The 15,925-nt window shown below is 41.3% G+C and overlaps 1 protein-coding gene across 1 annotated transcript in view; it reads right to left on the minus strand.

Moving 5' to 3' along the window:
* Positions 1 to 13,955, minus strand: part of OPN5 (opsin 5) — an 82,111-nt gene extending 68,156 nt beyond the window's left edge. The window contains exons 1-3 of the mRNA XM_089918637.1: positions 13,865 to 13,955; positions 12,997 to 13,516; positions 4,231 to 4,302 (exon numbers count right to left, since the gene is read on the minus strand). Coding sequence (XP_089774763.1) covers positions 4,231 to 4,302; positions 12,997 to 13,287 — 363 coding nt within the window. The 5' untranslated portion in view covers positions 13,288 to 13,516; positions 13,865 to 13,955. The remainder of the gene's footprint in view (positions 1 to 4,230; positions 4,303 to 12,996; positions 13,517 to 13,864) is intronic.
* Positions 13,956 to 15,925: the final 1,970 nt, after the last annotated feature.

The raw sequence follows: 15,925 nt of genomic DNA on the forward strand, positions 1-15,925 counted from the left end.
TTCACTGCAACAATAAAACCAGGTTCCCAACATCTCTCTGGAAGGAGAGTACACACGCTTGATACCCCAGCTTCTGCAGCTGCTGCCTGATGGATGGGTCTCGGGACTGCCTGGCCCTGATAGCCAATGGGGCTGGTATTCACAAGTCCCACAGGACTGAAACATAGTAAGCAAACATAGTAAGTAAACATAGAAGCAGTTCTTAATTGGTGCTCCTACAAGCGCTTGCAGAGGCTATGCCCCTGGGGCTCAGCGTAATGGGAACAGGCAAAAACACAGATCTCTCAGTTTTTCCCTGAAAGGGGCTTAATTGCACACTTTACATGCTGCTGACTGAGAGTCCCGACTTTTAATTAGCATACATTGAAGGGCTGGCTGTGATCCTCCCTGGAGCCCAGGGGAGCCATTGGGCACTTCCATCACTCTCCCTCCTGCTTGCTCCAACAATAAACCCAAGTTGCCAGTATCTCCCTAGAAGGAGCTTGTCTACACATCTAGCACCCCAACTTTTATGCTGCTGCCCCAGGACAGATCATCAAATCACCCAGCTCTAACAGCCAATAAGGCTTCCATTCATGAGTCCCACAAGACCATAACAAACAAAGAAGCAGTTTTTAAACAGGAGCAGAAGCACCCCCTGTGGCTATACACCTGGGTCCAGCAAGCAAGCAGCAGGCATAAATGCCCATCTCCCAGTTACTCCCTGAAAGGAACTCCCAGAAGCACAAGGAATACCAAATAAAATTAATATAAAGACCAAGGCACATTATAATTAATTTGTCAAAAGTTAAAGACAAAGAGAGATCTTAAAAGCAGCAAGAGAAAAACAATTTGTTACAAGGGAACCTCTGTAAGACTATCATCAGATTTTTTAGCAGAAATTTTGCAGAACAGAAAGGAGTGGGATGATATACTAAAAGTGCTAAAAAGGAAAAACCTGCCAACCAAGAATAATCTACCTGACCAAAGATGTCCTTCAGAATTGAAGAAGATAAAAAGAATTTTCCAGAAAAACAAAAGCTGAATGAGTTTATTACCATTAGACATGCCATACAAGAAATGTTAAAGGGACTTCTTCAAACTGAAACAAGACGATGCTTATTAATAACATGAAAACCTATGAAAGTATAAAACTCACTAGTAGAGACAAATATATAGTCAAATTTAGAACATCTAATATTGCAGTGGTGGTACATTATACTTATAACTCTAGTATAAAAGTTAAAAGAAATAAGTACTAAAATTAACTATAACTACACTAATTTGTTAATGACAATGCAATATTAAAAGATTTAAATTGTGACATCAAAAACAAAATGTGGGAAGGAGAGTATAAAAGCGTAGAGCATTTGTGTGCATTCAGTGTTAAGTTGTTATCAGCTTAAAATAAACTATTATAATTATAAGGTGTTTTATGTAAGTCTCATGGTGACCACAAAGCAAAACCTGTAGCAAGTACATGAAAGAGAAAGAGAAAGGAATCTAAGCACGTAACTACAGAAAATCATCGAATCACAAAGGAAGAGAGCAACAGAGGAGCAAAGGAACAAAGGAATTATTCAATATAAAACAGCTAGAAAGCAATTGACAAAATGCCAATACTGAATTCATATCTATCAATAATTACTTTAAAGCTAAATGGACAAAATTTCCCAATCAAAAGATAGAATGACTACGAGGATAATATACAAGACCCAATTATATGCTACAAAAGACTTGCTTCAGTTTTAAGGACACATGTAGGCTCAAAGTGAAGGGATGCAAATGGAAACCAAAACAAAGCAGAGGTAGCTATATTTATATCAGACAAAATAGACTTTAAGCCAAAAACTGTAACAGGAGACAAAGGAGGTCATTGTATAATGATAAGCGGTCAATTCATCAACAGGATATAACAATTGTAAAACTTTATGCACCCAACATTGGAGCACCTCAATATATAAAGCAAATATTAACAGATCTGAAGGGAGAAATAGACAGCAATACAATAATAGTAGAGGACGTTAGCACCCACTTTCAACAATGGTTAGACCATCTAGACAGAAAAATTGTTAAAAAAAAATTGGACTTAAACTGTATGTTAGATCAGATTGCTTTCATAGATATACACAGAACATCCCATCAACTGCAGCAGAATATACATTCTTCTCAAGCACATGTGGAGCATTCTCCAGGATAGGTCAAATATTAGTCTACAAAACAAGTATTAGTAAGTTTAAGAAGACTGGAATCATATGAAGCATCTTTTCTGATCACAATGGTAAAAAGATAAAGAAGGCAATCACAAGAAGAAAACTGGAAAATTCCCAAATATGTGGAGATTAAATAACATGCTCCTGAACAACCAATGGGCCAAAGAATAAATCAAAAGAGAAATCAGGGAGCTTCCCTGGTGGCGCAGTGGTTGAGAGTCCGCCTGCCGATGCAGGGGACACGGGTTTGTGCCCCGGTCCGGGAAGACCCCACATGCCGCGGAGCGGCTAGGCCCGTGAGCTATGGCCGCTGAGCCTGCGCGTCCGGAGCCTGTGCTCCGCAATGGGAGAGGCCACAACAGTGAGAGGCCCGCATAACGCAAGAAAAAAAAAAGAGAGAGAAATCAAAAAACATCTTGAGACAAATGAAAATGGAAACAAAACATACCAAAACTTATGCGATACAGCAAAAGTAGTTCTAAGTGAAAAGTTTAAAGTGACAAATGCCTACATTAAGAAAAAAGATCTCAAAAAAAAAAAAGGAAGATCTCAAATAAACAACCTAACTTTACTAATAAGATAAAATGAAATAAAAGGAATCAAGGAATAATCGTCTGCACATTAGGAATTACAACATATTTTCAAAATATAGTGATACCTAATCAATCAGGGGAAATGATATGTTTCACATATGTAATGTTTCTGAGTAATTGAAGCCATTCATTTTATATCCTCGCTATTTCAGAGATCTTCATTTTTTATGGTGGAAATTTGTGGATCATGTATTATATAGTTCTACCCATCATTAGATTAGAAGTCAATATGCATGATTTGTAAGATAATTTGACATTAGGCACATCGCTGGAGCTTTTTGTATTTCTGATCCTTTTACCTGTAAACTGGAAATAAAGATTTATACTCTGGCTGTACACAAGGTATTTGTGAGGGTCAAATGAGATATATAAGTTAAAGCATCTTCAAAACTGGAAAGTACTGTACAAAAATAAGGAATGTTAGCTACTATATTCTAGGTGATTCGGGGCTATTGTCGTAACCATCAATATTTGTTGGATGCTGGAATAAGTGATACCTTGTGAATCGTCTAACTCCTCAGTGCTACATATTCCTCACTTTGTAGGGCAATATGCCATGCTTTTGTGAGTTCTGGAGTCTTCTTTTTAGAGTCTAGGCTGTGATTATTAAATAAATATAAAAGGAGCAAAAGATACACACACACGTAGACATATGTATATATACACACACATACACCCTCTATTTTTGTTTATTATCAATGTTTTAATTATATTAAAAAGGCAGCAATTCTCCTTTTAAAGAATTAGTACTCTATTTTTTGTATAATTAAAACTTTGATCATAAATTGTAAAACTGCCCACCCTGTATCCTCTTGTCAGGGAAAAAATGTAGGTTCCGATTTATTGTCCTGTGAGACTTTTCTTCTTCCCCCGACCACCCAAATTCAATTCTCTAGTACTTGTGTTTCTTCTGTACACATGGACTCAGTTCTGAGAAGAGAAGCTATGAGAGAAATAAAATGAATATTTTATTTGCACTTTCTGAGTCATTTTGATTCATACAGGTAAGAGTCAGGGTTTAAATTAGGCAATTTCTGGCTGGACAAGTTATGCTGTTCCTAAAATGAAACATGGAGAATGGAGGTGAGACAATAGTGTAAAATGACTGATCATCAGCCACAATTAGACTTTCTCAATCGCCTGCCAAGTGCTTGACAGGCCTGGGCACAGGGCTGCACAGCCCCTGATAAAGACTTGCTTGACTTCTGGTAATCTTCCTCCGTTACTGAAAACTATTGATCCTGTTTCCACACATCTCAATGTTAATTGGCTTCTCCTCAAGCATCCCCGTGGACACCACAGACCAACCCGACCTGTTAAATAAGCAGGGTTGATTCCTATTAATATTTTCTCTCATCTAAGTTAAAGAGTCAAGACACCACCGACTGAGGCAACTTTTAATTTGTTCTTAAAATAGGACAAACATTTCCAGATGACCCACTCACATGAGTCCCTATTTTTGAGAGTGATTCAGCAGTATAATTGGAATCCAGAGAGATGGTGGTACAGGGCAAGACCTAGATGAAAAAAGAAAAAAATCACAGAAGAAACCAAATAGGTCATATGGGTTTTGAAATCAATCAATATAAATCCCTAATCTATCACTTTTTAGCTATTTGTGATTATCTATAAAAATGGAAATATAAAATACAGACACTAAATTCTCAATATCTTAATCTTAAGACTGCCGGAAAGAACTTCCATCATTGGCCATTGCATTTCTGACTGCCATGTATATATAATCTGCAAAAAAACAGTAATAATACATTTTAAAATCCAAAATGCCTATAGGAAAACGATACAAGGCAACAGAAATCAATCTCTGTTTTTGGCTTTTGATTTGCTGATACTTTATGAAAGTCAAACTCAAGAAGAATAACAGAAGATAAATTTCAACAATCTCCATCAAAGCCTGTATCCCTCAGGACAGCGCTGGCTTTATGTATAATGATATTTTCCACGGTTTTCTCATTGAGTCAGCTTCAAGGGCAGACTGTGTTTCATTCCTTTGTTGCATGTCCTGTAGCCCCTGAACAGAGCTAGGCCGTAGTAAACACCCAGTATCAACTGAGAAGAAAGAACTCGGGATTCTATTCTCAGTGCCACTGAATGCATCCCTATGACAGTAGTGTAAACTTTAGTACTTTGGCAAATACAATCAGTTAGGTTTGCCCTCTGCATTTTGAACTTCATGCTTTACTGTTGTAGAAACAAGGGGATGTCTTCAGCCCTCATCATTACAGGTGAAGAGAGGTGCAATTGACATCACACCTGCTTCTCCAGAAATCTTCCAGGACATCAGTAAGGGGTCCAGATGGAACCCACACCCTTGGGGTAATGCCTAGCCCCCAGTGGAGTAAGGAAGAACGGACACACTTGGTTTAAGAACATACCTCCCTTAGCCTTCTACCTACCTATTCCCATCTTCGGAGGCAAAGAGAAGAGTGCTTAAGAATATAAATGATTCACTTTGTTATAAAGCAGAAACTAACACACCATTGTAAAGCAATTATACCCCAATAAAGATGTTAAAAAAAAAAGAAAAATAAAAATTAATAAAAAAAGAAAAGGGCTTCCCTGGTGGCGCAGTGGTTGGGAGTCTGCCTGCCGATGCAGGGGACATGGGTTCGTGCCCCAGTCCGGGAGGATCCCACATGCCGCGAAGCGGCTGGGCCCCTGGGCCATGGCCGCTGGGCCTGCGCGTCCGGGGCCTGTGCTCCGCGGCGGGAGAGGCCACAGCAGTGAGAGGCCCACGTACCGCAAAGAAAACAAAAACAAAAACAAAAAAAGAATGCGGGCATCTTGAGGAAGGTAGAAAAGGTAAGGAAATGTATTCTTCCCTAGGCTTCCAAAAAGGGACCCCGTCCCGCTGACATTTGACTTTAGCTCCGTGGCATTCATTTGAGACCTCTGACCTCCAGAAGTACAATATATAAAATTCTGTTGTTTTAAGCCACTAAATTTGTGGCAACTCGTTATAGTAGCCACAGATAACTGACATCCGTGCCTCTCAAGTCCAGCCCATCTTTCATCCCTACCCTGCCCTCCGGCTACCAGTGAGCATATTTCCTACTTTCTGCTTCTTGTGTATATATGTTTTTAACAAATACATATATGTCTAATTTTTCTTTCTTGTTTATGCGATAGATTCCTTACTATACACAAACTCTACCCCTGGCTTTTTTTTTTTTTTTTACTTAACAGCTTACATTCTTGTTCCTTGTTACCCCTGCACAGGACTCCATGGTGAGGATGTTCCATAACTAATTCAACCAGTTCTTAAATAGTCAACATTTGGGTGGATTCCAAACTTTGCTAATAAGAATAGAGCTTCAATGAGTATGAATATGGCGTCTAATATTTAGGGAGGTGCTTTATCACACTAGATTCCTAGAAATATTCCCCTACAGGGAAAATAGTAAAAGCATGTGTCCTTTTGTTAAATAGTGCCAAATCCCCTCCATAGAGATCACACTACTTTTCACTGCAACCAGCAATATACACTAGTGCCTATTTCTTCACAGCCTCTCCAAAATCATGTGTTGTCAAACATTTGTATTTTTGCCAATCTAAGAGTTGGGAAATGGTTTCTTAGTGTGGTTTTTAATTTTCATTTCCCTTATTATGAGTGACAGTAAGCCTATTTTTCATATGTTTAAGGACTGTAAACGTTTTTATCTGTGAGCATTTTTATATCTTTAGCCCATATCTTTATATAGTTTAAAAATTTTTTTCTTAATTTTTAAAAATTCTTTCATGTAAGGGAGCCTTGAACAGAGCTATCTTCTACTGCTTCAGTGAAGTGCCATTTTAAAAGTTAACCACACCTTTTTATCTCCTTCTGACTCTGTTATGCTCACTTGTTTCAGTAGGGACTTTTGTTCAACTGATTCCTCTTTTCCTTTACTTTCAGACCTCCAAGAGACTCTTCTCCCTCTACAGATCTCTCTCTCCTCAGAACCAGGGCTTTCCCAAGACTGTTGCCTCTGCTCCAGCACACCTCATAGGCCCTTCCCTTGACTGATACCCAAAGGACCAGTTCTCTGTTTCACAGGGCTTCAGGCTGATTCCCTTCCTTTTGGGGTTAAGTCCTAGTTGACGTGATCTGTGCCCTTTGGCTACTGGGATCCCACTGCCCTCCTCTGTCTTCTGTGCAAATCCCTCCTCACTGTTGACCCTAAGGCAGGCTCTGGAGGACATTTTGATAGTCTTGAATGAATATTTCCTTCCTGATAGGTAAACTGAGGTTTGCAGTACTGTCTCTAAATATAATTGTTAGCTAGGGGTGATTGCATTTGGTCTCCTTGTTGATCTCTATGATTTGGGAGAGACTGTATGAAGACATTCATATTTATGTCAGCGCTTATAAGATCCTGGTATGTATTAAGCTCTAAGTAAGTGTTAGCAGTTATCGTTAATTTTATTAATTAGAGGGTACATGGACATTGAAGAATAAGTATTGGAAAAATTAGATTGCTATGGGCAAAAACTCATAAAACTGGATGCCTGCCTAATATCACAGTGTCCAAGAATGGGTTATAGATCAGGGTTTCTCAACATTAGTACTCTTGACATTTGGGGCCAGATTATTCTTTGTTCTGGGGGCTGTCCTGTGCCACTCACTAGATGCCAGAAGAAACCCATTCCTGCAAGTCGCGACAATCAAAATGTCTCTAAGCCATTGCAAATGTCCCTCAGAGGCAAAGTTACCAACCAGTTGAGAATCATTTCTACAAACTGAATAAATACCTGAATGTAAGGGAGTATCTTTGTGACCAGGGGTACAAAAGAATTTCTTTACACAAAACTTCAAAAACAAAAACATAAAGCAAAACACTGATGAATTTCATTACCTTACTCAGGTTACTTTGTTGACAATTGGACTGAAATGGGACAAGAACCAAATCAGAAGAACCGATTAGGTAGTTCTTTAACTGAGGTGCCCAAGGTCACACAGCAGGGAACCAGAATTCAGATCTGTGTTGTCTTATTTTATACACATGTTCTTTACCTCTACTTGCTATGTTTCTGGAGAGTTAACGTAAGAAAGGTTGTAGGCTGGTGAAAGGCCTAAGAGAATTAAGTTAGCTCAGGCCCCTGTCAAGTTCCCTTGAGATAGGTAATGAGATTAAGTTGAGCCTCTAGACTCAGAGGTATTTTAAAGTTACAAATAATATGGACGGAAATATGGACGGAAAAATCTGAGCACAATGTGGTCACATTTTTATGCCAAGAGGAATTGACCCGTGGCTGATGAGAGAATTGGACTTCCTCAATGACCAGCAGAAAATCAGGTTAGAGGATGAGAAGGTTGAAGCTGTGCTTTTGTAGTTCAGTCATATAACAACAGCAAGAGGGAGGCAGCTCTTGGGACCATCTGAACAGGGCCCACTATCTGAGATGTGGCCCGTGTTCAAATGCCATAGCACCCAGCCTGCCCCTCCAGTGTCCAGGGACTCCTGTGGAGCCTCAGCCAGAGAACTACATGAACTGTGGGGGGTGGACTTGCCATCCTTTTTTCTATACTGTGCATGCTTCATTACCTTGCCGATTTTTTTTATTGTAGTAAAACCCACATAGCATAAAATGTATCATCTTAACCTTTTTAAGTATACAGTTCAGTAAGGTTAAGCATATTTACATTGTTGTGAAACAACAATGTTTTCATCTTGCAACTGAACCTCTATGCCCATTAAATAACAACTCCTCTTTCCCCTCCCCCAGCCCCTGAGAGCCATCTCTCTACTTTCTATTTCTATGAATTTTACTACTTTAAATACCTCATATAAGTGGAATCATACAGTGTTCGAGTTTTGCAACTGATTTACTTCATTTAGCATAATGTCCTCAAGATTCATCCATGTTTTCACATGTGACAGGATTTCCTTCCATTTCAAGGCTGTATAGTATTCCTTCGTGTGTATCCATCACATTTTGCTTACGCATTTATCCATCAATGGATATCTGGGTTGTTTCCATCTCTTGGCTACTGTGAATACTGCTGTTATAAACATGGGTGTACGAATATCTCTCTGAGATCCTGTTTTCAATTCTTTAGGATATATACCCAGAAGAGGGATTGCTGTTCATATGGAACTTTTATTTTTAATTTTTGATGAACCTCCATACTGTTTTCCATAGCCATTGCACCATTTTACAATTCCAGCAACAGTGCACGGGGTTCCAGCTTCTCCACATGCCCAGCAACATTTGTTACATTCTGTTTTCTTTTGATAGCAGCCATCCTAATGGGTGTGAGGTACCTTGCACTTTTGACTAGATCATGTATGTCCAGACAGTTTCAGATTTTCTCTGTAGAAGAGGTCTAGCAGTGCTATCTGGTTAAAGCAATGCTACTATACTTAATATGAGGCTGGGAAAGGTTACTTGTCCATAGCTAACATCGGGAGAATAGAGGTCCGATAAATTTGACGGGGTAAGGCTTGAATGGAGTGAAGGTTCCCCCAGCCACCTGTTGCACCACCCCTGGCTAATGATTCCTAGGCAGGTCTTACTGGTTACCTGTTTTCTATCATAGGTCCGTGTAATAAAATGCTGTATTCCTGAGTGTTTATTCGTGGAGTGCTTTTTCCACTGTATTATTTGGTAATCCCTATGAACAATTTCAACCTTTGCTTAATCATTTGATCACAATTAGCCTCATGCCATGTTTGGAGGATAGTACTTCTCTTTTGGGGGACTAGCTAGAGGTTTATGTCATTTCAAGTCATTCGCTGTAAGATTTCAGCCACCAGGTGGCACTGAAGTGTTTAATTTATACAAATCAATCATTTTCACTGTCGGTTTGCCAAGTTTTAAACTAATTTGCTTGTGAATTATCTATGATTATGTAGCTACAGCTACTCTATTAGCTTCCTATCAGTGCTGTAACAAATTACCATAAATTCATTGGCTTAAAACAATACAATGTATTATCTTACAGTTCTGCCTGTCAGAGAGGTCCAAAGTGGGTCTCACTACATTCAAATCAGAGCATCAGCAGGGCTACATTCCTCCTGGAAGCTCTAAGGGAGAATTCGTTTCCTTGTCTTTTCCAGCTTTTAGCGCCTGCCTGTATCTTTTTAAATTTATTTATTTATTTTTGGCTACATTGGGTCTTCGTTACTGCGCGTAGGCTTTCTCTAGTTGTGGCGAGCGGGGGCTACTCTTCGTTATGGTGCAGGGGCTTCTCATTGCGGTGGCTTCTCTTGTTGTGGAGCATGGGCTCTAGGCACGCAGCTTCAGTAGTTGTGGCTCACGGGCTTAGTTGCTCCGCGGCACGTGGGATCTTCCCCGGACAAGGGCTCAAACCCGTGTACCCGGCATTGGCAGGTGGATTCTTAACCACTATGCCACCAGGGAAGTCCTGCCTGTATCTTTTGAATAGTAATATCAGTATAGGAATGTCTCTCCCCATAGAACCCTTTGTACAATCTTATTACTTTCAGCATACAGACGGCCCTAACCACTAATCCTCCATGAAGCTTAGGTTGGATCATGGAATTAAGTGAGTAAAGTAGTTCAAGAACAGAATGTATCTTCTCCGTAATTCATTACTGTGAAAATTCTTGTTATCCAGATAGAGTTCTTTGCTCTCTTGCACCAGTTTCCAGATCCAGTTTTAACTTTCATTCCTGAAGCAGATCCCTTGCTCTGAAACCCTGTCCCTTTTCCTATCTTGGGACAAGGCCAAACCCCTAGAAGGACATTGGAAGGCCTCCTCTAACTCTTCCTCTTCAGTCTAGTGAAAGCCCTAGGTCCTTGACTCCACTTTTCCAGTCCACACCACCACCCCGCTTGCTGCAGAGTCAAAAGCCAATGGGTGGCTAAGCCAAGGAGCCACAGAGCAGGTCCTAGGGGGTGAAAGGGGACTGAGTCTTACTCTTGCCAACTTTGACCAAGAAGCCAGGCTTTTGCAGGTCATGAGTAGATCAAAGAGTCCATAGATCTACCTCCTTCAAGCCCAGTCACCAAATGTTCTCTTCAATTTTTTCTCAGCAAACCTTCTCACACTGAGAGTTTAGGTGTCACTCCTGGCAAGAAGAGAAAGTCTTCCATAGAAGCATGACTGTCCCTCCACATTCCAGCCTGCCTTCCAGCCTCCTTCTCCAGGAGCTCAACTCTCCGGCCAGGACACAGGATATTCACGAGGAATGGGGCAGCATAGGCAAAATGGATGAAGCCCTGGTTAACAGTCAGAATAATAGCTGGCATGTACCAATAACTTAATTTGAACCAGGCACCAGTCTATCAGTTTTGAATGTGTTGGCTCATTGAATCCTGAGACCACCCTGGGAGGTATGTACTATTATTAGCCCCATTTTACAGATGAGGAAATGGAGGCACAGAGGCATTGGCAATTTCTTCAAGGTCACACAGCATGAAGGCTATTCCCCCAGCTTAATTTTTCTGTGCACTTTGCCTTCTCCATGCTGCTCCCTCAAGCCTAAACTTGCAATGCCCTCTCTCCCCCTCCTCTAAGCTTGGTCTCTAGAATGACTCAGCGGCTCTGAGTTTGCAGCTTTACTAGGAAAACCGTGTTGCTTCTCTCCGGGTATCTATTCTATCTGTCCCATTTCTCATTGTGGAATGAGGAGTTCTTTTAAGTGAATTTTAGGCATGAACAAATAAGTGGAAGAGATTTCAGAGAAATGGAGAAGCCGTCCTGGTGACCCTGAAATCACACTGGGTAACACAAGCTCTGCTGGGTCATATAAAGGTCTGCCCTTCATATGAACAACAGAGGGCGCTGTGCAGCCGTGGCCTCGTATTAAGAATGCTGTTCCCCTCCCTCCCCTGCTTCCCAGGATGGGAACCCCCAGTTAGGATCTATACATGGAGAAAACTGCCCGGTTTTCACACCTCTGCTGTCCTCCCATGGTTCCGGGACCTCCCTGTACACCTGTCCCGACCTTGTTCCTAAGAATAATCTGACCTGAGGTCACTGGAACATGTGGAGTTTCCAACCACAAGGGCCCCAAATCTGGGCAAGTCCAATTCTGGTCTCCTGCCCCCTTTCTGGCTCTTGGAATTCGGCCTGCCTCCCCAGACCCCGCCAGTCTAAGATTTTGTGTTCTGGTTTAAGGTCTGAAATACTGCCTGTGCTCTGTGGTTGACCCCTAGCCTGGGCCGTGACCCGGCCTTGTACTTCCCAGACACTTGTGTCCTTGAGCTGTAATTCTGCTCTCGACCGTGTGGTTGGAGCCCTGCTTTCTGCTGAAAGACCTTCCCGGTGCTGCGAGCTCTCCATTCTGGACTTGGGAGGATCACTGATCACGAGTTTCCAGTCCTGTCCTCTGAGTTTGTTGCACCCCCAACATGGTGCCAGCTGCTGCTTCTGAGACCTTCTCATTCCTTCTGGGTGCAGATGTAAAAAGCGGAGGACCCCAATTACTGAGAAAATTCAACAGGGCCAGGGCCACCCGTGGAGGATATGCTGAAAGAATGCAATCGTCATCCGTCCCCCACTTCCCAGGTTCAAAAGTAGAAGCTGAAAGTTGAAGAGATAGGCGGTGAGGATTTCTTTGGGGAGAGTTGTAGTGTGTTTCCATTCCTTCCTCCACTTCCTCCTGATACTGGTCAAACTTCGAGCACCCCCCTGATTCTAGTAAGTGGTGTAATGCCTGACCTTGGCTTCTACTGGCTGTCACCAACTTTTCGTACAGCCAACCAGGTATGCCCAGCTAGCTAGAGCGAAGACTTCAGCCACGCCTCTCTTCTCTAGAATGGTTAGGCAGTATCCCCAGGATGCAGGGCCTCCTCCACCTGGCTTAGTCTAATAAGCTTCCCAAAACAGGTCAAATTAGAACCTTAATGGAAAGATCAGCTTTACTAAATCATCTGAACTACCTCTCCTTAGTGACTAATCAAGAAATGCTATAGTGGGCTTCCCTGGTGGCGCAGTGGTTTAGAGTCCGCCTGCCGATGCAGGGGACATGGGTTCGTGTCCCGGTCCGGGAAGATCCCACATGCCGCGGAGCAGCTGGACCCATGAGCCATGGCCGCTGAGCCTGCGCCTCCGGAGCCTGTGCTCCGCAACGGGAGAGGCCACAACAGTGAGAGGCCCGTGTACCGCAAAAAAAAAAAGAATTTATTAAAGATTGTTATTCTATGTGAAAGCTTGTGGTCTGGGGACAGGCTTGCAATATCCACGCCCTTCCTTTATTCTGCCCAGTCTTCAAATGGAAGAAAACTATTCTATAGCCACACACCTTGCATCCTTTCAGTCTTGGGTTTTCCTGCAGGACCTTGGAGTTTATCTCCATCCTGTAAACCATAAATTCCCAGACGTCTTCTTTACTGTGGGCTCTCGTCTCTCGTCTCAACTTAGAGGCTCCATGTGGATATGAAAAGAAAATGTTGAACACTAGGAAGAAGGATGAAGCTGATGTGGCAGGAACTGCTGAAGGACACAGGCATGTGAACACCGACCGAGAACATGCTGTCCCCCGATGAAGGTTAGATACTTGACAGTGCTCACTGAGCTCTGAAGGCCAGTGCATTGGATGCAACTTTTGGAGAGTTGAAGTATCCTTGGAGAACACAGTGATGACAATTACAGCACTAAGCTGTTCTCTGCCTGCATTAACTGAAACTGTGGAATGAAACTAATGTGGTCCACCCGATACCGTGTATCCTCAGAGAGGAAGAAGTGAGCAGGTACTGGGAATGAGTGCTAGGTTGCAATAATAGAATCGGAAACTCTTTGTAGCTGTGAAAGACGGTAAAGATCTAAAAGAAAAAAAAAAAACACTCTTCATGTTATAGGTAAGGAAATTAAGGACTCAGAGAAATGAAGCAACTTGTGCAACTAACAAGCAAAGTTAAGCTTTGAACCTAAATTGCTCAGCTGCCTGTCTACACGCCCCGTGGCTTTTCCTGTAATACTGTTGCACCCCGTCGCAACAATACTGTACTGTCTTTTCTTTATTCCTTTCTTTAGAAATCTGCCATCAGTAAGGGTAAAGTCGTAGTCATCCGAAAATTTCTTTTAAATGACATGTTATTTATCATAACTCTAGTCATCTCAAAGAACTGACTGGTTTCTAATGGGAGCACCTAAGAATGGATCAAACTTACTTTTATGTGGGTCTTGGATCTAGGATGAGAACATTCTGGGGCCAGAAATAACATTAAACAGTAAATCGTGATTGCCTGGGACTTCATTTTCACACACGAGGCTCTTCACCTGCAATATACAACAAAGTTGGATCCAGCTGAAGGTGACGACAGCACATAGCTACTACAATACTTAGCCAACTAAACAACCACTTAGTCCTCAGCAAACGTAAATTTCCTTATGCTCTAATGGAGATGAACTCACTCCGATCCACTTAGGCTCATGGGGCAAACTGTGACCGGGAAGCAGACAAAACTCACTGATCTTGGCTCAAAGCCTTCCTGGTGGGAGTCAAGACTAAGAGGGACTTTCACAGCTCCACTGAGTCTTCTGCTGAGATGACAATCCACGGGCACTTACAGGAAGGCTTCCAAATTATCTTTGAGTTTAAAATTGTCTTTGAGTTCCTAAGTATGGAGGTTCCTTAAAAAATTAAAAATAGAACTACCATATGACCCAGCAATCCCACTACTGGGCATATACCCTGAGAAAACCATAATTCAAAAAGAGTCATGTACCACAATGTTCATTGCAGCTCTATTTACAATAGCCAGGACATGGAAGCAACCTAAGTGTCCATTGAAAGATGAATGGCTAAAGAAGATGTGGCACATATATACAATGGAATATTACTCAGCCATAAAAAGAAACGAAATTGAGTTATTTGTAATGAGGTGGATGGACCTAGAGTCTGTCATACAGAGTGAAGTAAGTCAGAAAGAGAAAAACAAATACCATATGCTAACATATATATATGGAATCTAAAAAAAAAAAGAAAGGTCATGAAAAACCTAGGGGCAAGATGGAAATAAAGATGCAGACCTACTAGAGAATGGACTTGAGGACAAGGGGAGGGGGAAGGGTAAGCTGGGACAAAGTGAGAGAGTGGCATGGACATATATACACTACCAGATGTAAAATAGATAGCTAGTGGGAAGCAGCCACATAGCACAGGGAGATCAGCTCGGTGCTTTGTGATCAGCTAGAAGGGTGGGATAGGGAGGGTGGGAGGGAGGGAGACGCAAGAGGGAAGAGATATGGGGATATATGTATATGTATAACTGATTCACTTTGTTATAAAGCAGAAACTAACACATCATTGTAAAGCAATTATACTCCAATAAAAATGTTAAGAAAATAATAAATTAATAAACAAAGCACCCATGAAGAAAAAGTTAAAAAAAAGTTGTCTTTGAGTTCCTAACCAATGAACAGGAAAGTATTTTGACTTATACCGTCATCTTGTAAACCAAATCTGAGCAGGGGAAAGGGAACATGGCAGAATGACAGGCAAAGTGTGGTAATGGATTTGCATAGGTGTTGAGATATACGTGCGGAATTCACGATCTGACAGCGTGGGTAGAAAGAAGTTCTCACATATGCAGCCACGTGGTGGATGGGCACGCTAGGAAATTTGCAATATTACTATTGTTTAGGATATATATTTTATTTATTTATTTATTTATTTGGCTGCGCCGGGTCTAAGTTGCGGCACGCGGGATCTAGTTTCCTGACCAGGGATCGAACCTGGGCTCCCTGCATTGGGAGCTTGGAGTCTTAACCACTGGACCACCAAGGAAGTTCCCTAGGATATATTTTTAACTGATCCTTATAAAGGGAAATAACAGAAGAACCAGTGTGAGCTGTCTTAAAAGTATCCTTATGTTTCACATATACATGTAGCTTTCAACAATTTTTGACCCTGACACAGTGAGAAACAGATCTTACATTGTGACTCAGAGTGTACAGACAAAAATATGTATGTATATAGTGATCCACATATAAAACTAAAAAAGCACATAATTTTTATATTTGAAAAACTTATATGTTAAAATACTATTCTTCCTACCTGCAAGCAAGACACTCTGATAAATCCATGATATTTATCTTGTATTCCACTTTATTCTATCTGACATTCTCTCAAAAATTGGTTGCCACCCACTAAACTAAATTCACAACCCTCTAATGGATGGTAACCTGCAATTTGGAAAACAGAAATATAGAGTATGATTCATTATCAT

Source organism: Delphinapterus leucas, chromosome 10, assembly GCF_059928025.1.
Source record: "Delphinapterus leucas isolate spDelLeu-1000000601 "Yukka" chromosome 10, BTC_Dleu_Yukka2, whole genome shotgun sequence".
NCBI lineage: Eukaryota > Metazoa > Chordata > Mammalia > Artiodactyla > Monodontidae > Delphinapterus > Delphinapterus leucas.